We start from the raw sequence: 23,266 nt of genomic DNA, 5'->3' as shown, positions 1-23,266 counted from the left end.
CAGAATCACAGCAAGTGTATATAGAACGATATGATACAGTTAACTATAATAAACTAATGTTTCTGCTTATGGAGAAATTGACTTACGGACCATTCTCAGAAATTGAACCCTTATGGAAGAAACAAAGAACTGCAGATGCTGGGTGGCACGGTGGCACAGCGGTCGAGTTACTGCCTTACAGCGCCAGAGACCCGGGTTTGAACCTGGCTACGGGTGCGTGACTGTACGGAGTTCGTACGTTCTCCCCATGACTTGCGTGGGTTTTTCTCGGGAGCTCCGGATTCCTCCCCCACTCCTAAGGCGTACAGTTTTTGTAGGTTAATTGGCTTGGTAAAATTGTACATTTTTTCTTGTGTGTGTGTGTGTAGAGTAGTGCTAGTGTACAGGGGTTGTCGGTCAGTGCAGACTCGGTGGGCCGAAGGGCCTGTTTCCGCGATAAATGGATCAGTCAGAATTTTAGACATTTTCTCAGTTGGCCAACGACTGGAATTGGACTGGGAATGCTGGAATTGGGATTCAATGGAATATTAGATCTCTTGTGCCTGTCCTTGAATTGCTTTGAATGAGAGAACAATGACTGCGGTAAATTGCGATAAATCAATGTGACGCAGTTTATTTGTTTAATCTGTTAGAATGCTTACTTACCAACCATGCCTGAAGATCTTAAAGGAGAAGCTCGGTCTTGGTTTCGTGACAAACAGAAATGGTACAGTAAGTGTCCTCATTCTTTGTTTATTGAAGTCTTCCAATTTCCTTGCCCTAAGCATTCATGTACAAATTTGAAATCCAAAAACGTTTTCTTTGTGATTGTGAAGTGCACACTTAAACCTCCCACTGTAAGAAATAGGGACATAAAAGCATTGTATTTTTGATTAGTAAGGACGTCAATAGGTTTGGCTTGGTAAATGACTCCCCGAACAGCCTTCTACCCGCTTTAGACCTTTTTATTTCTAACTGCCGGCATGACATCAACTGTCTCAACTTTTCCACTCCCCTAACCTACTCTATCCTCACGCCCTCTGAGCGTACAGCCCTCCGCTCACTCTGCAGCAACCACAATATTATAATCAAACCCTCCAACAATGAAGGTGCCGCAGCACTCTGGCACGCTGACCTCTACTGCACTGAGGCCAGGCGCCCGCTCTCAGACATCTCCCACTTATCTTTGGACCATGATCCCACAGATGAGCACCAAGCCTTAATCTCACACACCATTTCTGATGTCATCACTTCTGGCTGTCTGCCTTCCACAGCCTCCAACATTATCGTTTCCCAGCCCTGCACAGCCCGGTTTTACCTTCTGCCCAAAATCCATAAACACAACTGTCCTGGCAGACCCATTGTTTCTGCCTGCTCCTGTCCTACGGTTTATATTAAAGAGAGTCTGAAAAGGGTCTCGACTCAAAACGTCACCCATTCCTTCTCTCCAGAGATGCTGCCTGACCTGCTGAGTTACTCAAGCTATTTGTCTCTAAAAGGTTATCGGTAGAAGGCACGAGAATGAGGTTGAGAGGGAAAAATAAATCAGCCATTATTGAATGGCGGAGTAGACTCGATGAGCTGAATGCCCCAATTCTGCTCTTATGTCGTAAGGTCTTATAATCTTAAGCATGAAGGACCCCCATCTTTATGTGAAGAATGATTTTTGTGCACCTCACCTCATACAAAGGACCTGAGTAATGAGGAATATGTCTTCACCACACACAGGAGTCTGGCAATAGCTGACTTTAGTGAGGGCCAAGATAGCAAAAAGGCTTTGAGGTTTTTCCATTGCCGCCAGGGTGAACGTTTCTCATGATGGAGCTCGGAATGCAATGTCTGGTTCGGGAGTCTAGTTTTGCTAATGAACCAGCATGCCCAATCAAGCTGACTTTGTCAAACTAGACATTCAATGCTGTATCTTGCTAACATAAGAGGAGTCTTAAATACTCTCATTCTAGTTTTCCATTCAAACTCCCTCCAGGCGGGGCTGTTTGTTAACTTATGACCCAAAAGACATGTCTTTTCCCACATTTCGTCAGTGATGATAACATTCATTTCCAAATCCCATTTCTGTTTTGTTTGTGTAGTGTTTCCTTTTACATAATCGTGAAGTCCTTTATATAAGTGGGATATCAGATTCTTTTTTACACTCCCTCCATAGTCAACAGGAAGATATTTTCCAAATTAGAAGATAATTTACATATCTGCTCCCAATCTACATGTGTCTGCAGGTAATATCGTATTTGGAGAAATCTAAAAAAGTCCATCCCTGACAAAACAAATTCTTTCTGAAGATGCTCATCTGATTTCAAAACTTCACCCTCAAAAAAGCTGATCCACAGTAGTGAGCCCTTTGTCCGCCCAATTTCTGAAACCATTGTCAATTTTGCAGGGTAAGAAATCAGGAATAGCAGCTATCTTCAGTGCTCATGATATAGAATTGAAGAGATTTAGTTGTTTTCTTATAACCAGCCAAGTTTTCATTGTGAATTTAATCCATTCATGATCAGTTTTTAATTCCTTCCAGCTTGCTTGACTTAGGAATGGGAGCCCTGCCAGGGCAGTACTGGGGCATCAATTTTGCTCTATATTCACCCACCCCGTTTCCTTATCATTTGTTATCCATGCTATCAAGGTCCTCAACTGCGCTGCCCAGTAATAGTATTTAATGTTGGGCAAATTTAGGCCCCCTTTTTGTTTTGGTAGTAACAGTGTCTTGAGTCTAACTCTAGGCCTCTTATTTTGCCACACAAATCTTGATAGCTCTTTGTCCAATGCTTTAAATTCCACCCCAGGGACCCCTACTGGCAAAGATTGAAATAAAAAAAGCAGTCGGGGCAAACATTCATTCAAACAGATTCAATTCTACTAATTAGAAATAGAGGGAGAATCTCCCATCTGATCATATCTGCCTTTGTCACCTTTAGCATCTTTCCGTAGTTGGCTTCGTACAGTGTTGAAATGGAGGGAGTGATGACAATGCCTAGGTATCTGAAACCCTCCCTAGACCAATGAAACCTGACCTGATCATTTAGTTCCGATGGCCATGTACCTGACGGCATCATTGCTTCCGATTTTGAATCATTTATTTTATAACCAGATACCTCTCCATATTCCTTTAAAACTTGCATTAGGCGAGGCACTGAGGAAATAGGATTGCTCACATACAGCATGACATCATCCGCAAATAGTGACATTTTATGTTCCACCCCCCCTATCATCTTTTACACCCTCTATATGATCCTCTTGCCTAATGGTTTCAGCGAGCGGCTCTTAAGCATAAATCAAAGAGCAGGGGACTCAAACTGTCCCCCTGTCTAACTCCCCGCTTCAATTCAAAGAACGCAGAGCACCACTTGTTTCATTTCTAAAGTAACTTGCACTTTATGCATTCCTGTGTAGGTTGCAGATGTGGTGAACATATTCAAGTGGGTCAGGTAAGGGTCCAGGTTTATTACGTCAAGATTTTAGGATTTGATCCTGCTTAACTTGAACAAATAACGTGTTGCACCGGTTTTACTCATTTAGTTGCATTGGTGTGAAAGAAATGCATTATTGCAGTCCGTCCCCAGGTAACAAACGGGTGTAGATTGTAAATATCCTTGAGTCGATCTTGTCCATAAACAGAATATGCACGTAGGGCGGCACAGTGGCGCAACGGTAGAGTTGCTATTTTACACCTCCAGAGACCCGGTTCGATCCTGACTGCGGGTGCTATCTTGTACAGTGTTTGTACGTTCTCCTTGTGACCACGTGGGTTTTCTCTGGGTGCTCCAGTTTCTTCCCACACTCCAATGACGTATGTATGTATGTCAGACCTTTGAATGTAAGGATATTGGGGGAGTTCCCTCTAGAGTGTCTGTAGGTCAAGGGTTTGCAAGCCAGGAATGGCCTGTATTCATTGCTTGCTCCGGTCTTCATTTAAAATTGACTTTGTGTGCACACATTTTTCTCTAACACTGGATAATGACCTGACATTGGCACTCATTAATTCACCGGCACTCATTAATTCACCGATGTGAAGGCTGAGAGGTTAATTGTCCATTCTGTGTTGTGACACTATGTGTGTGCACTTGTGAGTAAAGCTGTGTGCTCGCGTGCGTGTGGGCTTGTATGTGAGGCTATTTTTAATGTAGAACCAGGTGTGCATGTTTGCGTATGAAAGGGGGAAGCTTTATATGAATTGTGGGTGTGAGAGGCTTTTTTTCCCCTTTTGCCACAACTTTGTATCAAATGTAGTCATTCAGCATTGTTGCCGAACAGCGTCAACAAAGCCTTTCACTCTTTGCTTTGAATGTGCTGCACTTGCTGCTTACTGCTGGCTGCTTATGAGTGATATATATTGATAATGCAGCTTTATTGTTCTCTCTGGTGAGCAGACAAGTTGACTAATAACCTTGTTATCATTTCATCGACAGTGTGGGAGACCCTTGCAAACTACTCGGTGCCCCAACTGTGATGCAATTGTTGGTGGAATAAATCACCGGCCTACTGATGGATTTACACCGCTAACTGGGTATGTGATTTTGCACCCTGTTTGTAAATTGCCGGAGTGTAGACGAAAGGAACTGCAGACGCTGGTTTACAAAAAAAACCCCATGAAGTGCTGAAGTAACACAGCGGGTCAGGCAGCATCTCTGGAGAACACGGATAGGTGATATTTTTAGATGAGCCCTTCTTCAGACAGATTGTGGTGGTGGGGGGGGGAGTGGAAGAAAACTGGAAGAGGGGTGGGAACAGGACAAAGTCCGGCAAGTGATAGGTGGACACATAGTCAGGTGTAGATAGGGCTGGAGTCTGATGAAGGATCTTGACCCGAAATGTCACAATTCCTATTCTCCAGAGATGCTGCCTGGCCCGCATTTTGTTTCTATCTTCGGTGTAAACCGATATCTGCAGTTCCTTCTTACACATGTGATAGGTGGATATAGATGAGGTAGAGTTTTAATCGACAGATGGTCGGACAAAGTCCAGAGATAAAACGCCAAAACGTGTGAGATAAGGCTAGAAGATGTGTGAATTGTGATGCCAGAGTAAGGAAAATAGGTGGAAAGGATAGAGGGAAGAGGAAAGGGAGAAATGGCTGCACATTCAGCAGGGGTACAAGGAAGAAAGTGGGAGCAAGGGGGTGTTTGTAGGTTTGTTACCAAAATCATTTCTGACTTTTGTCTAACCGTCTGTTTATCAAAAACCTCCCTCACCTGTATCCTATCAATTTTTATGCCCCAATAGATAGACACAAAAAGCTGGAGTAACTCAGCGGGTCAGGCAGAATCTCTGGAGAAAAGGAATAGGTGACGTTTTAGGTCAAGACCCTTCATCAGACTGTCTTGCCCCCATTCCTCTTTCAGCTTTTTCCTACTCCCGCCACCACAATCCGTGTGAAGGGTCTGGACCCGAAACGTTGTTCGTCCGCGTTCTCCAGCTACGCAACCTGACCCGCTGAGTTACTCCAGCACTTTGTGTAAATTACCCCGTACCTATTATTCTGCTTTCTTGGGTCTACAACCAAGTCACCATAAATCCTGTGCACCATCATCTTCTGGGTTAGCCAAGCATGGGGCAAATTATCAAGTACGGTTGATATTGGGAAATACAAGAAATCTACAAATGCTGGATTAATTTTTAAAAAGACACCAAAGTGCAAGGGTATCTCAGCGGGTCTCAGGCAGCATATCTGGAGAACATGGATAGATGTGGACATCTCCATGATCTCCAGAGATGCGGCCTTCTGGCTTGGTTACTCTTGCACTTTGTGTCTGCCTTTGATATCAATTCCTTTATCATCGCCTTTGTATCTTAATAAAAAGGTGAGATCTGAGCGCTTCGGAAATGGTAGGAAGTTGGATGGAACTTGGACATGCATAGTTCTAATTTTTATTTTAAAGTTTAACAAAGTATGACCAGCCTGTGGCTAACAGAAGATGTTGTCATGTGACAACCTTTGCCCCTTGGTGCAGGAAACCAACCTCCATTATTCAATTAGCCTGACCCAAGTAGTTTAGTTTAGAAATGCAGCATAAAAACAGGCCCTTCGGCCCACTGCGTCCGTGCTGACCAGCAATCCCTGCACATTAACACTATCCTACACACACCAGGGACAATTTAAAATTTTACTAAGCCAATTAACTAACAAACCTGTATGTCTTTGGAGAGTGCGAGGACACCGAAGCTCTCGGGTAAAACCTACGCAGGTCACAGGTAGAAACTCCGTACAGACACCACCCGTAGTCAGGATTGAACCCGGGACTCTGGCGCTGTAAGGCAGCAACTACCGCTGCACCACTGTGCCGCTCAATTGTGGGACTGAGCAAGGATTGGTGAAAGGCCCACATCCTATGGTACAACTGATGATCAGGGCTTTCTTCACTCACTGGGTTTCTGTTTCCTTTCTAGTCACACAGCACAAATTGAGACTGGTCATTTCTTGGGACCTGCGTCGCGAAGAGATCAAGTTGTTGCCCCTGATCGACAGATGACCCCAGTTGCATTCCTGTTACTACGAACACTGACGCATGTGTCAATGTTGCTTGGAACAGTTCATCACCATCAGGTAACTGGTTCTTTCCATTAGTTTAGTTTAGTTTATTATTATCATCTTGCATCCAGGTACTGTGAAAAGCTTTTTTTGTAATTATGTCACCCAAGTTCATGATTGAATGTCAGAGTAGACTTGATGGGCCGAATGGCTTAATTCTGCTCCTATAACATGAAAATATCAGGGTTTACGTTTGGCAAGAAGTTTTCCATTGTATATATGATTGAAGCGGTCTTCTTTTGTCCACCCTTGCAGATCATTAAAGAAATTACTAGACCTGCGGTATCAAATGTGTCAAGCTTTTTGTGGGACCATCTAAAGAAAGATTTGGATCAGCTTGGAAAATCTCTCGGGAAGAACATCGATGAAGTAGCCATCTGCATTCACCTGGTTGTTGACCGACTGTTGAATCAACCTGAAGGTATTAGTGAGGGAACTTTTGCTTGCTGTGGCTGAATTACAATCAATAGAGGGGCAGGATATCACTTTAGACTTTAGATATACAGCACGGAAATGGTCACATGTTCACTCATATAAATGGCAGAACTTGTTCTCTCTCTATTTCTCTCCTGTTGAGTGATTTTTCTTTCTCATTTGGCAATAGACAATAGGTGCAGGAGTAGGCCATTCAGTCCTTCGAGCCAGCACCACCATTCAATGTGACCATGGCTGATCATCCCCAATCAGTACCCCGTTCCTGCCTTCTCCCCATATCCCCTGACTCTGCTATCTTTAAGAGCTCTATCTAGCTCTCTCTTGAAAGCATCCAGAGAACCGGCCTCCACCGCCCTCTAAGGCAGAGAATTCCACGGACTCACAACTCTCTGTGTGACTTTAGAGATACAGTGCGGAAACAGGGCCTTTGGCCCACCAAGACCCGCACCACGTACACTAATGGGCCTGACCCACTTAGGCGATTTTTTGGGCAACTACAGGCGACTGCCACAAACTTTCAACATGTTGAAAATTTTTCGACGACAGTGGCGACAATTTTTGCTTTCATAGGTTGACGTAGGTTGTCGTAGGTGAATTTCATTAAAATTAGTCCCTGGCAGTCACCTAAAGAGTCGATTTAAATTGTACTAAAGCCAATTAATGTACCAACCTGTACGTCTTTGGAGTGTGGGAAGAAGCCTGAGCGCCTGGGGGAAACCCACGCGGTCACAGGGAGAGTGTACAAACTCCGTACAGACAGCACCCGTGGACAGGATCGAACCCGGGTCTCTGGCGCTGTAAGGCAGCAATTCTGCCGCTGCTTACAGAGATCTGGCAAAATACCAGCTAGTGTCAAGAACAATCACCTGCAGCTCCGTAGCGGACGACAAATCCACCCCGTCGGTCTCATGTGCATGTACGGGCTGGACATAAGTTGGGTGTTCGTAAACTGGGGACGACCTGTCCATAGCAAACTTTATACTGAATTATAATCTTCTCTGTGATCTTGGCCTAGAACGATCAATGAGGTGGAATGAAGTCCTATCGTCAAAGCAAGAACGAAATGCATGGGAAAGCCAATTCATCAAATCTATTATTTCTCCACTGTTAGAGGTTAGTTAAATTACTGCATATAGCAGTTCTTTCTTATGCCACAAGGAACTGCAGATGTTGGAATCTTGCGTAGAACATGAAGTGCTGGAGTAAGTCGGAAGGTCAAGCAACATCTTTGGAGGATAAGGACCAGTAACAATTCGGGTCGGGACCCTTCCTCAGACTGATTGTGGTCGGGCAGAGAAAGGAGGTGGGTGTGGGACAAAGCCTGGCAAGTGATAGGTGGATACAGGACAGGGTGGGGGGGCTTTCATTGACAGATGGGTGGACCAAGTCTAGAGATGGAAAAGCAACAAAATGGTGTCACAGGGGGACAAAAGGAGACAAAAAGATGACCAGGAATAAAAAGTCTGTCCGATAAGGGAAAAAGAGGAGTGAAATGTGCAAATAGAGGCAGAGACACAGGTGGAGGGGGATGGGGAAAAGGGTCGAGATAGTGGGGGGGATGCATGTGCGTTGAGATGTGGTGGGGGGGGGGGGGGAGAGCACAGGAAAAAGAGGGGGAAAACAGAGAGGATGAGACCGACGTTCTTCTCACAGGCCATCAGGACTGTAAACTCTGATCTCACCAGGGCACAATTACTGTTGTGTCTTTAAAAAAAATGTAAATACTGGTTCTGTTCTGATGTTCTGTTGTTTTGCACAATCCCACAGGCATTGCCACTTTCATTTCACTGTACATCTTGTATGTGTATGTGACAAATAAAGTAGACTTGACCTGGGAGAAAATAAGGGGGGGGTTACCAAAAATTAGAGAATTCAATGCTCGTATCACTGGGTTGAAAGCTACCCAAGTGGAACACTTATCGATGCTTGAGTGCAGTGCATGTGCGCATTGACAAAACCCAATTTTCATCATTTTCAGTGGACAAAGTAAAGGTGGCAACATCAACAGTTGTGTAGGAAAGAACTGCAGGTGCTGGTTTAAATCAAACGTAGACCCAAAATGCTGGAGTAACTCAGTGGGTCAGGCAGCATCTAGGTAAAGAAGGAAAGACCAACTCCATTTTATTGGCGTTGAGGCACACAGGAGGTCGTCACGGAGTATTTTAAAGCAAGGATCCCACATAATCCAGGCTGCTGCTTTAACACATTGCTGCAGAGGTGTTGCTTCTTTAGATGACGTATAAAACTGAGCCCCGGACAGTCTCTTAGATGGACATTAAAAAAAAACCCACGTCAAAATTTGCATTCTTCCCAATAATTATTCTTCAACCAACATCTCAATCAGATAATAAAGACATAAAGTGCCGGAGTAACTCAGCGGGTCAGGTAGCATCTCTGGAGAACATGGATAGGTGACGTTTATGGGTCGGGACAAGAAGGGTCTGAGGAAGGATCTTGACCTGAAATGTCAGCTATCCATGTTCTTCAAAGATACTGCCTGACCTGCTAAGTTACTTCAGCACTTTGTGTCCGTTAATGGAAGTATAAAGTTAGGCAGTCACAGAGCTCTACAGCACGAAAGGCCTAACGTCCATGTCAATTAAGTTGCCATTCCAGCCTAGTCCAATTTGTCTACTTTTGGCCATAACCCTTTAAACACTTCCTATCCATATATCCGTCCAATATCCATTAAAATACATCATTGTATCAGCTTTTTTGTTGTAGATATGGATTATCCCACCAGCATGAACTGATAATTCAATGTTAGTTTAGTTTAGAGATACAGCACGGAAATGGGGCCTTTGGCCCATCTAGTCCGCGTCGACCAGCAACCCCCCGTACACTAACACTATCCTGCGCACTGAGGATAATTTACAATTTGAAGCCAATTAACCTACAAACCTGTACGTCTTTGGAGTGTGGGAGAAAACCGGAGAACCCGGAGAAAACCCACAACAGGTCATGGGGAGAACGTACAAACTTCATGCAGACAGCACCCGTAGACAAGATCGAACCTGGGACTCTGGCGCTGTAAGGCAGCAGCTCTACTGCAGAGTTACCGTGCCACCCCAAATTCAAAATGTGATTTCAAACATTGTACTCCATTAGCACTCAGCAATGATTAAGCGTGGACCCAAACTTCCCTTCCCCCAAGTGTATTTTGTTTGTAAATGTTGACGGTACTGAGCCTGGGTTGCTTTCCCATGTTCCTCTACTCCTCAGAACATTGATAAACGGTTGCCAGAAGTAACCAGGCAGATGAGCTCCGATGACAGAATCGGCGGGAGTCCAATTGTTAAAATGCTGTACGGAGACCCATCGGATTTTCTGACCTTTCCCCGTGACACTCTGGATTGTTCCTCTGCTTGGAAATGTCAACGACGGACATGTATAGAGAACTTCACTCACATTCTCGAGCAAAAGGATGGAAAGAACGTGACCCCTATTCTGTGGCAATTTCTTCAAAAGGTAATTGAGGTGATTTTCTTCATGAGGGGGGAGTTCTCAGTGAGAACAAAACGACAACAGAGCTTTTAAGCAATCGACTTTTTAGGTTGGTTCAGAGATACAGCATGGAAACAGGCCCTTCAGCCCACCTAGTCCACATTGAGCAATTTGCAATGTTCGCATTCAGGGCTAGTCAGATGTGCCAGCATTTGACCCACCTCACTTAAAAACATTCCAATACATATACCTGTCCAAATGTATTTTGAATGTTGTAATTGTCTTCTATAGCTTCCTCTGGCAGCTCATTCCACATACAGACTACCCTCTGTGTGAAAATGAGTGCAGCGTAGGATCGCCCGGTTAATTGCCGGGATGGCAGGACTGACATATGATGAATGAATGGATCGGCTGGGCATATATTCACTGGAATTTTGAAGGATGAGGGTGTATCTTATAGAAACATATAAAATTATTAAGGGATTGGACAAGCTAGATGCAGGAAAATGTTCCCGATGTTAGTAGAGTCCAGAACCAGAGGTCCCAGTTTAAGAATAAGTGGTAGGCCATTGAAGACTGAGATGAGGAAAAATATTTTCACCCAGAGAGTTATGAATCTGTGGAATTTTCAGCCACAGAAGGCGGTGGAGGCCAATTCACTGGATGTATTCAAGAGATAGTTGGATATAACTCTTAGGGCTAACAGAATCAAGGGATATGGGGAGAAAGCAGGAACGGGGTACTGATTCTGGATGATCAGCCATGGTCATATTGAATGGCCGTGCTGGCTCGAAGGGCCGAATAGCCTACTCCTGCACCTATTTTCTATGTTCCTCATAAATTACCTTAGTCCTATGCACTCTAGGTTTAACATAGAAAATAGGTGCAGTATTCGGCCATAGGCCTTCCTGTTTAAGGAAACGTTCTTGGACATATTTAACATTTGGCCCCATCCAAGCCCTTAATCTCATGGGAGACCTAGACAATATCAGGGAGGTTGAAATCACCCACTAATATGACCCCGTTATTTTTGAAGCTATCTGCCATTTCGTTACACAACGACTATTCCAATTCTCACTGACAATTGTGAGGCCTATAATGCATTCCCCCTCAAAGCGATCAATCTCTTCTAGTTTCTAAGTTCTGCCCATACTGACGCAATAACACACAAACATGCATTTCAAAACAATCCTAAATTCCCCGAGAAATGTAATTCCTTGACCACATCGTGTATGTGGATCCTTGGTCTATGTTACTGAATGTCCAGGCTACCTAGAATAAAAATCCTACTTTGATAATAATGTATACCTTATTTTCCAGGAGCGATATATTAGGATGCTGAAGTATTTGCCTGAACTTATTGAACTTCAGTACGAGTTAATCAGGATATTCCAATGCACCTCAAGTGTGAAATCAAGTAAAATCTCTCAATTTCTTCAACAAATTCCTGCAGGTAAAAGTTACTTTTTTTTTCTTATAACGCTAGCCATATGTGAAATAACTATTACCTACAAGGTACTATGAAAATAAAGGTGACGTATTCTGTTCAAAAAGTTTGAAATTGTTTGACAGTATGCATCTGTTTAACTACCCTGCATGGTGGCCATCTCTGAGGTACCTAAAAGGCATAGAAGAGAGGAATGGGGCAATTTATTGGTAGCACAGCAGTGATACCGTTTAAAGATCAGGGTCAGTTTAGTTTATTGTCGCGTGTACCAAGGTGCAGTGAAATGCTTTTTCTTGTGTGCTGTCTAGTCAGCAGAAAGATGATATATGATTAACAATTGAACCATTTACAGCGTATAGGCACATAAGGGAATAATGTTTAGTGGAAGGTAAAGCTAGCAAATAAGGATAGTCCGAGGGTCACCGTAGATCATAGTTCAGCACTGCTCTCTGGTTGTGGTAGGATGGTTCAGTTGCCCAATAACAGCTGGGAAGAAAGTGTCCCTGAATCAGGAGGTGTGCGTTTTCACACTTCTATCCCCAGTGCACAGCGGGTGGGATTAGGCTGGCGGCATTAGGCATCATGAATGCTATTAGGCTTAATTTTGGCTTATTTTTGTACTCGTAGGTCAACAAGGCCAAAAGCACAACTTTGAGAAATGGATCAAGATTTTCTTACAACTGTGGAATGAGCTGCGACTGTTATTGGCAAAAGATAGTGAGTGTGGTTTTGTTGTTGGCTCCACCTTATATTTGAATCTCCTTCTGTTGGATGGATATTGGGCTGTTACACCGTTCCTGATCTGCCGTCTCTTCTGATCAATTTTTACAACAGTTTTCAACTTGCTAGTGCAGCAGAGTTCCATGTGCATCATCTTTAATCAATGAAGTTGTGACCTAAATCTCAAAGCACCCCATGTAATCATACAGCAGTGTACATTTCTGACATTAATTGCTCTTGCAATACAACTTGGCTCAAGCATTGCTCAACCCTATTCATGACAAGCTATGTTCATGCATCAGAGCTAGGTTGTCTTAATGCATGGAGACTAATGGTTCAACTCACAAAAGTTCACCATGTGCTGGAGTATCTCAACAGGTCAGGCAGCATCCTTGGAGAACATGGATAGATGGCGTTTCGGGTCAAGTTGCTTCTTCGTCTGAAGACATTTTACAGAAACCAATTAACCTACAAACCTGTACATCTTTGGATTGTTGTTGGCTACCAGAGCAGCCGGAGAAAACCCATGCAATCACAGGGAAGACATTCAAACTCCGTACGGACAATACCCATAGTCAGGATCAAACCTGAGACTCGGGCGCTGTAAGGCAGCAACTCCACCGCTGCCCCACTGTGCATCTCAGTTCTTCAGTAAAAACCATTGAAGCCGTGTTTATTTAGCACTGATTGAGGTGTGTTTTTATTTATTTTTTGTTTTTCAGATCCTGCAATCCCACAAGAATTGCATCAGGATTTAACTTTGGACAGTCCCATTGAAGTTCTGTTGCCCCAGCAACAGGGCCTGGGTCTTTGTACCACGACACTAACCAAGTTTCTCATTGGAGTTCAAAATGATCTCATTGGGGCCATCAGTGAGCGCAAGAAGTAAGCACTTTCCTGCTTCTGTTTCATGTGAACAATAGAAGGTGAATGCAAAGAAAAGGCCCAACCTCCTGCCTGTCTGCCACCCACCAGCTCACCCCACCACCACAGCAAGTCAACCTATGCAGTACCGATTAGGTGTCATCCCCACATAATACTTTCTAGAGAGTATATCAGCCAGCACATTTTCCGGGCCCAAATCGGGTTTAGAGTCAAACAGCGTGGAAACAAGCCCTTCGTCCCAACTTGCCCACATCGACCAACACGAGTCCCACCGGCCTGCATTGGGCCCCATATCCCTCTAAACCTGTCCTATCCATGTACCTTTCTAAATGTTTCTTAAACATTGCAATAGTATCTGCCTCAACTACCTCCTCCGACAGGTTATTCCATACCCTTTGTGTAAAATAAAAAGTTACCTTTCAGGTTTCTATTAAATCTTTCCACCCCCCTCATCTTAAACCTATGTCCTCTGGTTCTCGATTCCCCCACTGGGCAAGAGTGTCTGTGCGTTTACACGAACCACCAGTGAAAAATGGCACATGCTCTCCAGACTTCCCCCTTTTTGAAGTCACTAATTAGTTCCTTGGTTTCATTGACACTGAATAAGAGTAACTCTCTCTCTCTCCCCCTCTCTCTCCCCCTCTCTTTTCACCGTCTGTAACTCTGCAACTGGAATGTGTGCAGGACATTATGCCCTATTGCTTATCCATCAGTATTATCACTGGTAGACGCAAAGCGCTGGAGTAACTCTGCAGGTCAGGCAGCATCTCTGGAGATAAAGGATGGGTGACATTTTGGGTCAGGACCCTTCTTCAGACTCCAGTCTGAAAAGTCACTCATCCTTTTGCTCCAGAGATGCTGCCTGACCCGCTGAGTTACCCCAGCACGTTGCGTCTATCTTTGGCATGAACCAACAACTGCAGTTTTTTGTTTCTACACTAAGTATTATCGCTGGTACTTTAGAGCGACAAATCAATGCATTAATGTACAATGTATGGGTTATTTTTATTTCCTGTTAGATTGTCCATTAGCCCAGAGGCAATACTCGATGCACATTTAATTCTCTGCGACCCGGACAAGGACCTCATCCCAATTGTGTTGTCGAACTGCCAGTACACCCTGGAGAAAGGGCAGGAGACATTACCCGAGTACAATGTCAGGAACATTGAGAGGCAACTCATACGACAGTTCCTCCAAGGGAAACCAACAATAGTTGATTCGGTAAGTTTGTTTTTTAATTGAAGAGTCTGTTCAACCTGGAGGAACGGAACCAATACTAGGCCCCACATCAGAGGAAGGATTTGCAGGCCCTGGAGAGGGTCCAGAGGAGGTTTACAAGAATGATCCCAGGAATGAGTGGATTATCATGATGAGTGTTTGACGGCACTGGGCCTGTACTCGCTGGAGTTTAGAAGAATGAGGAGGGACCTCATTGAAATGTACAGGATAGTGAAAAGCTTGGAGAGTGGATATGGAGAGGATATTTCCACTAATTGGAGAGTCTAGGACTAGAGGTCAAAGCAGCAGAATTAAAGGACGTTCATTTAGGAAGATGAGAAAGTCAAAGTCAATTTTATTCGAGAAGGAATTTCTTTAATCAGAGAGATTGAATCTATGGAATTGTTTGCCACAGAAGGCTGTGGAGGCCAAGTCAATTGATATTTTTAAAGCAGAGATAGATAGATTCTTGATTAGTGCCTGTCAGGGGTTATGGGGAGAAGGCAGGAGAATAGGGTTAGGAGGGAGAGATAGATCAGCCATGATTGAATGGTGGAGTAGACTTGATGGGCCGAATGGCCTAATTCTGCTCCAACAACCTTAATTTATTTTAAACATTTCTCTGTTACAGAAAATTCCTAAGTTTGTATCCAGGCGTGAAAGAGATTACTTAACCATCTTTAAGGAGCTGAAATCAAAAATACCTCAGGTAATAACTCGGGCCTGGGCAAGGACCTGTTTTCACACTATTATTTTATGACTCTAATTAATTATTTTGATCAAATAAAATCAATTTTGTAACCCAGAAGCAAGAGCAAAAAACTGCACGAAAAATAATTGCTTTGTTCAATATTGGCAACTCAAGGTAGATTCTTTGCAGACTTGTTCGTAGTGTAGCTGCATTGTTTTCTGGTTCAATCTTACTCTCAGTGATAGCAAAAGTGCAGCATGTTAGCATGTTTCTGACCTATATTTTGGGTTGCATGCATGGTGGCAAAGTTAGTAGAGTTGCTGCAACCTGACTTCTGATGCGGCCGTGTGGAGTTTTCACATTGTCTCCATGATCACAACAATTACCATCGGGTGATCCGGTATCGGCCCACAACACAAAGGCAGGTTCATTGGTCAAAGTAAAATATCCCTAGTGTCAAGGTAAGTAACAGGATCTACAGAGTGGAAAGGTCACATATTAGAGGACGTAGCTTGAAAGTGAGAGGGGCAAGATTTAATGTCGACTTACTAGGAGAGTATATTTTACAGACAGTAGTAGATGCATTGAATGTACTGTGGAGAGAGGTTGTGGAAGCAGGATTGTTAGCAACTCTGAAGGGGCATTTATACAGATGCATGAACAGACCATCAAAAGCGAAGAGTGTTTAATTGCCACATGTACCGAAAAATTGAACAATGAAATTCTTGCAGCAGCAGAGCAGATCAGTAAACACAGTATTCATAGATAATACATTAAGTAAAATAAAGTTCTAGAAATAAAAATAAAAATAATATTTGTAAAAACAAACAAAAGCCCGATATTGATAGTGCAACCATCCCTGGTGCAACTACCTAGTTTGTAGATTGGTTGGTGTTTGTAGTGTTCAAGAGCCTGATGGTTGTTGAGAAGAATCTATTCCTAAACCTGGATGTCATTCTTCTATCTTCCTGATGGCAGGTGTGAAATGAGAGTGTGATGAGTGTCAGATGGGATTAGTTTAAAATGGCATCATGGCTAGCATGTACATCATGGGCCAAAGGGCCTGTCCCTGTACTGTAGTGCACTGTTTTATTTTCTCTACAGTGTGTAGTTTGACTCATTAAGCATCAGCAGTCAATAGCAACGAAATGTAATGCAATATTTGTCTTCAAATGAGCACTAAGTGCATGGTGCAGCAATTGTGGGCTGGATCTCTTGGGCTAGCTGAATGATCTGTGGCGCACACGCACTGCCAACTTGATGTTGGATAGAAATATTGAGATAAATTAATTTCATCTGCCTGTACATGATCCATATTCCACCATTCTCTGCATATCAATGCGTTGACCCAAAAAACCAATTGGAACAATAGACATTTATTGATCAAACTATCATGGCACACAGTCTGTTTTTTTTGTTTTTTTAACAGTTCTCTTGTTATTTTCTTTCTAGCTATCTTGCTCTGCTTGCCTGTTGTATTTGCAGTTGGTTCATAGTCAAACTTCCAACTATGCGGACTGGGTGTAAGCAAGAGGCACACGGCAGGTCAAACCCTCCAAACATTCTGCATTATTAACACCCAGACCAATATAGTTGTGACTTCTCGCTGTGCACTAACATTCCACAAAGCTGATTGTAAGAACGTTGACTTCAAAAATATTGAGCCTTCTGTTGATCATTTTTTCCCCAGAAAATATTGTTGCCATCTGTGTGCACTGCAGTGACTACATCGCTGAAGTCCTACAGTGACATCTGCGATGCTCTGGATATCATTCAGATTGTGGCTGGATTTCTCGCGACCGCAGGTGGAGGCCAAGATTACCAGCTGCTTGCGTATCTCAAAGAAACCCTGCGGATGGATCGGCGAGTGTTGGCCTGTGTCAGCAAGGTGTGTATTTTTGTGGCTGCCATTGCAGTTAATATCTGCAAAATGTTCTAATTGATTGATTGAAAGATACAGCTTGGAAACGGGGCCTTCAACCCAACCCACCAATCAACATGTCCCATCCTCCGGCAGCTCGTTCCATACACCCACTTTGTGTGAAAAAGTTACCCCTCCGGTTCCTATTAAATCTTTCCCCCCTTACCTTAAATCTATGTCCTCCAGTTCTCGATTCCCCTACTCTGGTCAAGAGATGCTGTGCATCAACTCGATCTATTCCTCTCATGATTTTGTACACCTGTATAGGATCACCGCTCGTCCTCCTGTACTCCAGAGAATAGAGTCCCAGGCCATTCAACCTCTCCCCAGAGCTCAGGCCCTCAAGTCCTGGCAATATCCTCGTAAATATTCTTGGAACCTTTTCTAGCTTGACAACATCTTTCCTCTAACATGGTGCCCAGAACTGAATACATTACTCTATATGCTCACCAATGTCTTGTAAGTAAGTAAGTAAGTTTATTGGCCAAGTATTCACATACAAGGAATTTGCCTTGGTGCTCCGCCCACAAGTAACAACATGACATACAGTGACAGTTACGACTGCAAGGTGATCTCACAACTTCTATACTCTTATAGAAACTTATAAAATTCTTAAGGGGTTGGACAGGCTAGATGCAGGAAGATTGCTCCCGATGTTGGGGAAGTCCAGGACAAGGGGTCACAGCTTAAGGATAAGGGGGAAATCCTTTAAAACCGAGATGAGAAGAACTTTTTTCACACAGAGAGTGGTGAATCTCTGGAACTCTCTGCCACAGAGGGTAGTCGAGGCCAGTTCATTGGCTATATTTAAGAGGGAGTTAGATGTGGCCCTTGTGGCTAAGGGGATCAGAGGGTATGGAGAGAAGGCAGGTACGGGATACTGAGTTGGATGATCAGCCATGATCATATTGAATGGCGGTGCAGGCTCGAAGGGCCGAATGGCCTACTCCTGCACCTAATTTCTATGTTTCTATGTTTCAATACTCTGATTAATAATGTTTCATGTTACCCCGTTACAAGCAAGCACAACTGGAAAGTTATACTGCATGTTGATTAAATTTACGCACAAGAGTACAAAGATATGATCCTGCAGCGTGTTATCTGCAGTTTATCTGTCAATACTGCCAAACGTAAACTTGGCCTGCATCAGCATAGTAGCTTTCTTTTGCATTTCTTTTGCATTTTTCAGGCTTTTGTATCATTCAGGATGTTTTTGCTCTTTTTCTGCCAGGCTTTTGCAGAGTGCAGACTGAAGCACGCTATCTCCCTTTGGCAACTTCTGTCGTCTTGGAAATCAGAGGTCATGCTCGGCACCAGAAAGGTAAGAATACGAACAACTGTGTTCATGTTATCAACACAATTATTCAACAGAAGCAACATAAATTACAGATTAGATAAGGGAAAAGCACATAAATAAAAAAAATGATTTATTGAACGAGTTGCAGATGGAAACTCAAAATATCCAAGAATCTCTCCATTCTACTTTCACGCTCTCCCTCCCTCCCTCCGTCTCAATCCCCCTCACACACACACACTCACTCTCTCCTTTTTTCCTTTGATGGGGAAATGCTTATCAAAGGACCATTGCAGATTAAGTTAATGTTGAAAGAGCTGATATGAATAGAACAAACCCATCAGATTATGAATATCAAAGGAACATTGAGGATCTCTGTTTTTTGTGTGAAATAATTCATGAAGCCTCCGGAATGCTAATTATACAGTACCATTGATTTTTGAAAACACAGATTTATTACTTACACTTTGTTACACCTTGAACCTCAAGCTGCCTCGACGAAATTTCTGCTTAATAAAATTAGTTTTGTTTAGTTCAGTGATACAGAGTGGAAACAGCCCATTCGGCCCACCATGTCCACACACAATAGGGACAATTTACCATCTTTACCAAAGCCAATTAACCCCCAAACCTTATGTGTCTTTGGAGTGTGAGGAGAAACCGGATCTCCCGGAGAAAACACGAGCGGTCACAGGGAGAACGTACAAACTCCGTACAGACAGCACAAGTGGTTAGGATCGAACTCAGGTCTCTGGCGCTGCAAGGCAGCAACTCTATCGCTGGGCCGCCGTGATGTTGCTGCCTGGGTCAACGATGTACCATTTCAACGAGATCTAATCTTAGTAAAATAAGCCCCTGAACACATTACAGATAAATGTACTTCATATATTTACATGAGGAAACCATTTTGAAACCAGGGAATAAAGCACTCGCAGAACAAGCTAACGCGCTCTAATACAAAGTATTAACATCAGCGAACCAGGCAGTGGGTTAACTGAGTTCATGTGGTGCTTACACTTCCCACAAGATTTCTTCTATCTTTGAACTTTCACTTTAGCTATAATCATCTTGAAGTTAGCCACAGTATTCACCCCGTGAGGGCAGGTTCTGTTTGATTTATCGTTGACTTTTTTATATTTATAACGTCCTATTCCGGTTTCCACATCGTGCGATACAAGTTAGTCAACTAAAACCTCAGAGTAACCTACAGTTCTTTTTACTCTGAAGATAGACACAAAAAGTTGGAGTAGCTCAGCGGGTCCGGCAGCATCTCTGGAGAAAAGAAATAGGTGACGTTTTGGGTGGAGACCCTTCTTCAGACTGAAAGTCAGGGGAAAGGGAAATGAGCGATATAGCCGGGGATATAGAGAGATATAGAACAAATGAATTAAAGATACGCTGAAACTTAACCATGTTAATGGAGACAGGTCAAGTTTTCTACTCCATTGCCCCGGCAGGACCCATTCGAAAGGATTCCCAAGACGTACGCAGAAGACTTGCTTCCCGCTGAAGAAGAGAAACTGAAGACATTCTTTGCAAGTACAGACATCAATGCATTCATCTGGGAGCTCCATGAGATTCTGATGCTGAAAACCGCTCAAAGCAACGAAAATGATAACTACCGACCTAACTGGGGGTAATGTATACCTGTAGTTACAACCTTGCTGGAGGCAGATATGAACTTGGGCAGAGAAGAGTACTTTCAATCCACTTTGATTAAAGTTGACACAAAGGTCTTGCATTAACAACAGCACCTCACCAATAATCCCCCTACAGCCACCACTAACCCTGTCTGTGGAAAAGCCTGCAGTTCTCATATGATGTATGATGAGCATTTGACGATACTGGATCTGAAATTGCTGGAGTTTAGAAGGATGAGGGGATACTCATTGAAACGTAACCAACAGAGAAAGGCCTGGAATGAGTGGATGCGGAGAGGATGTTTCCACTGGTGGGAAAGTCTCCGACCAGAGGGCACAGCCTCAGAATAAAAGGATGTGCCTTTGGGAAGTAAATTAGGAGGAATTTCTTTAGTCCGAGGGTGGGGAATCTATGGAACTCATTGCCACAGTAGAGGCCGTCATTGGGTATTTTTAAAGTGGAGATTGACAGGTTCTTGATGAGTAAGGATGGCAAAAGCTATGGGAAGAAGGCAAGAGAATGGAGTTGAGTGGGAAAGATAGAATAGCCATGATTGAATGGCGGAGTAGACTCGATGGGTCGAATGGCGTAATTCTGCTTCTATGACATGAACTTGTGAGTTGATGCTCAAACCCAAGTAGATGGTGATGGCAATGACTTGATAACAGTGCACGTGGCTTAATTCACAACTCTCCTGTGTCTGAGCTAAGGGTTTGATGGATCAAGTCCCATTCGAGAACTTGGGATACAACTTGAGTTACAACAATTTGGATTTTCACCCTGGTGCAATGCAGAGTGCTGGTGCAATGCAGAGTGCTGGTGCAATGCAGAGTGCTGCTGCAATGCAGAGTGCTGCTGCAATGCAGAGTGCTGGTGCAATGCAAGTGTTGGTGCAATGCAGAGTGCTGCTGCAATGCAGAGTGCTGCTACAATGCAGTGTTGGTGCAATGCAGAGTGCTGGTGCAATGCAGAGTGCTGCTGCAATGCAGAGTGTTGGTGCAATGCAGAGTGCTGGTGCAATGCAGTGTTGGTGCAATGCAGAGTGCTGGTGCAATGCAGAGTGCTGGTGCAATGCAGAGTGTTGGTGCAATGCAGAGTGTTGGTGCAATGCAGAGTGTTGGTGCAATGCAGAGTGCTGCTGCAATGCAGAGTGCTGCTGCAATGCAGAGTGCTGCTGCAATGCAGAGTGCTGGTGCAATGCAGAGTGCTGGTGCAATGCAGAGTGCTGGTGCAATGCAGAGTGCTGGTGTAATGCAGAGTGCTGCTGCAATGCAGAGTGCTGGTGCAATGCAGAGTGCTGGTGCAATGCAGAGTGCTGGTGCAATGCAGAGTGCTGGTGCAATGCAGAGTGCTGGTGCAATGCAGAGTGCTGGTGCAATGCAGAGTGCTGGTGTAATGCAGAGTGCTGGTGCAATGCAAGTGCTGGTGCAATGCAGAGTGCTGGTGTAATGCAGAGTGCTGGTGCAATGCAGAGTGCTGGTGTAATGCAGAGTGCTGGTGCAATGCAGAGTGTTGCTGCAATGCAGAGTGCTGCTGCAATCTCATGACATGTTGAACTGAGGCTCCCGCGGGTGGATATGGTGCAATTGTGAAGAACAGGAAATATTTCCCTTGTGTCCAGGGCAATATTTACCCTGCAATCAACATCTCTAATTCTGATTCAATATCACATTTGCTGTTTATGAGAATTTGAAGGCCGAAATTATCCGATGGTTGTCCCATATTAGAACAGGGACTATACAAAGCTATTGTCTAGAATTAGGCTGGCTGGTCTTTTATTCACTTGACAGACTGGCTGATGGGCTGAATGGCTCCCTTTGTTTAGCATGAATTGTCTGTAATTCATTTACTGTAAAGCAGGTTGTGATTTGCTGTGATTGAACAAGGTGCCACACACTGCAAAAGCAAACCTCTCTTTAACGCTCATCGTTTGTCTTAAGCACTTGTTTTGTTTTTCTTCCAGGCTCAAAGAAACTATTTCCATATACCTGGAGCACAAAGGAATCGGCCCCCTCTCAGGAATGGATGACAACCTTCCCGATGATATAACTCTGGCTAAAGCCATTCAGACCTGGAAACTTGCAGTGGATTTCAAGAAAACCATTTGACAGTTTTCACTTGATCATGTGTATTACAGATGATCAACAGAGAGAATTCCTGTTATGTTGTTGGTACCATTATATTAGAGTCCTCCTTATTCAATGCTCCAATGTTTTGCACTATATTCACAGCGGTCTCCTTGTGAATATATTATTTTGCAACAGTTGTGCAGCCAAGCATAACTTTTTCGAACTTTGTAGAAATTTGTATAATCACTTCAATAGCTTATACAATGGGAAAGATTCTTAAAGTGGAATATTGAAACTTACGAAGAAAGTTCAGCGTTGTGACCAATTTTGCTAATGACTTCAGTGAACATGTGCCACTATTTGGCACCAGGGTTTCACATCAAAGTCCCATAGAAATACTGAGTGCATCAGTTTCCGAGTCAACTTGAGAGTAAATTATTTCCCATCAAACTAGCTATATAAATAATTTCCTTTCTGTAAAATTCAAATTTGCTTGTGTTTTTGGAATATTGAACAAAGCAAAAGAAGCATAAAAATAGCAAAAGTGTATAAAGTCATGAGAGGAATAGTCTCTTGCCCACAGTAGGTGAATCGAGAACCAGGGGACATAGGTTTAAGGAGAAGAGGGAAAGATTTAATTGGAACCTGAGGGGTAACATTTTCACACAATTGGTGGTGGGTGTCTGGAACAAGCTGCCAGAGGAAGTAGTTGAGGCGGGGACTATCCCAACATTTAAGAAACAGTTAGACAAGTACATGGATAGGACAGGTTTGGAGGTATATGGACCAAACGCGGGCAGGTGGGACTACTGTAGCTGTGGCAGGTTGGCCAGTGTGGGCAAGTTGGGCCGAAGGGCCTGTTTCCATGCTGTATCACTCTGACTCTATGACTCTAAATACAGATGCTAGAAATCTGAAATAAAAGGGAATAGGTGGCACAAATGTTCAGCTGGTAGAGATGAGTCTCAGCCCCAGCGACCT

General features: G+C 43.6%; 1 protein-coding gene across 3 annotated transcripts in view; it reads left to right on the top strand.

The window, feature by feature from the left end:
• Nucleotides 1-22,985, top strand: part of LOC116987958 (E3 ubiquitin-protein ligase rnf213-alpha-like) — a 138,398-nt gene extending 115,413 nt beyond the window's left edge. For all 3 annotated transcript variants that reach the window (XM_033044311.1, XM_033044309.1, XM_033044310.1), the window contains 16 exons: nt 633-711; nt 3,385-3,419; nt 4,401-4,498; nt 6,379-6,535; nt 6,776-6,941; nt 7,971-8,068; nt 10,178-10,423; nt 11,720-11,852; nt 12,474-12,563; nt 13,289-13,451; nt 14,471-14,672; nt 15,301-15,378; nt 17,051-17,248; nt 18,513-18,602; nt 20,033-20,211; nt 22,180-22,985. In XM_033044311.1, the coding sequence (XP_032900202.1) occupies nt 633-711; nt 3,385-3,419; nt 4,401-4,498; nt 6,379-6,535; nt 6,776-6,941; nt 7,971-8,068; nt 10,178-10,423; nt 11,720-11,852; nt 12,474-12,563; nt 13,289-13,451; nt 14,471-14,672; nt 15,301-15,378; nt 17,051-17,248; nt 18,513-18,602; nt 20,033-20,211; nt 22,180-22,324 (2,157 nt within the window). In that variant the 3' untranslated portion in view covers nt 22,325-22,985. The remainder of the gene's footprint in view (nt 1-632; nt 712-3,384; nt 3,420-4,400; nt 4,499-6,378; nt 6,536-6,775; nt 6,942-7,970; nt 8,069-10,177; nt 10,424-11,719; nt 11,853-12,473; nt 12,564-13,288; nt 13,452-14,470; nt 14,673-15,300; nt 15,379-17,050; nt 17,249-18,512; nt 18,603-20,032; nt 20,212-22,179) is intronic.
• The last annotated feature ends 281 nt before the right edge of the window (nt 22,986-23,266 follow it).

Source organism: Amblyraja radiata, chromosome 26, assembly GCF_010909765.2.
Source record: "Amblyraja radiata isolate CabotCenter1 chromosome 26, sAmbRad1.1.pri, whole genome shotgun sequence".
NCBI classification, from domain to species: Eukaryota; Metazoa; Chordata; class Chondrichthyes; order Rajiformes; family Rajidae; genus Amblyraja; species Amblyraja radiata.
The sequence above is the reverse complement of the archived record's forward strand: the minus strand, read 5'-3'. Positions and strand labels throughout refer to the sequence as shown.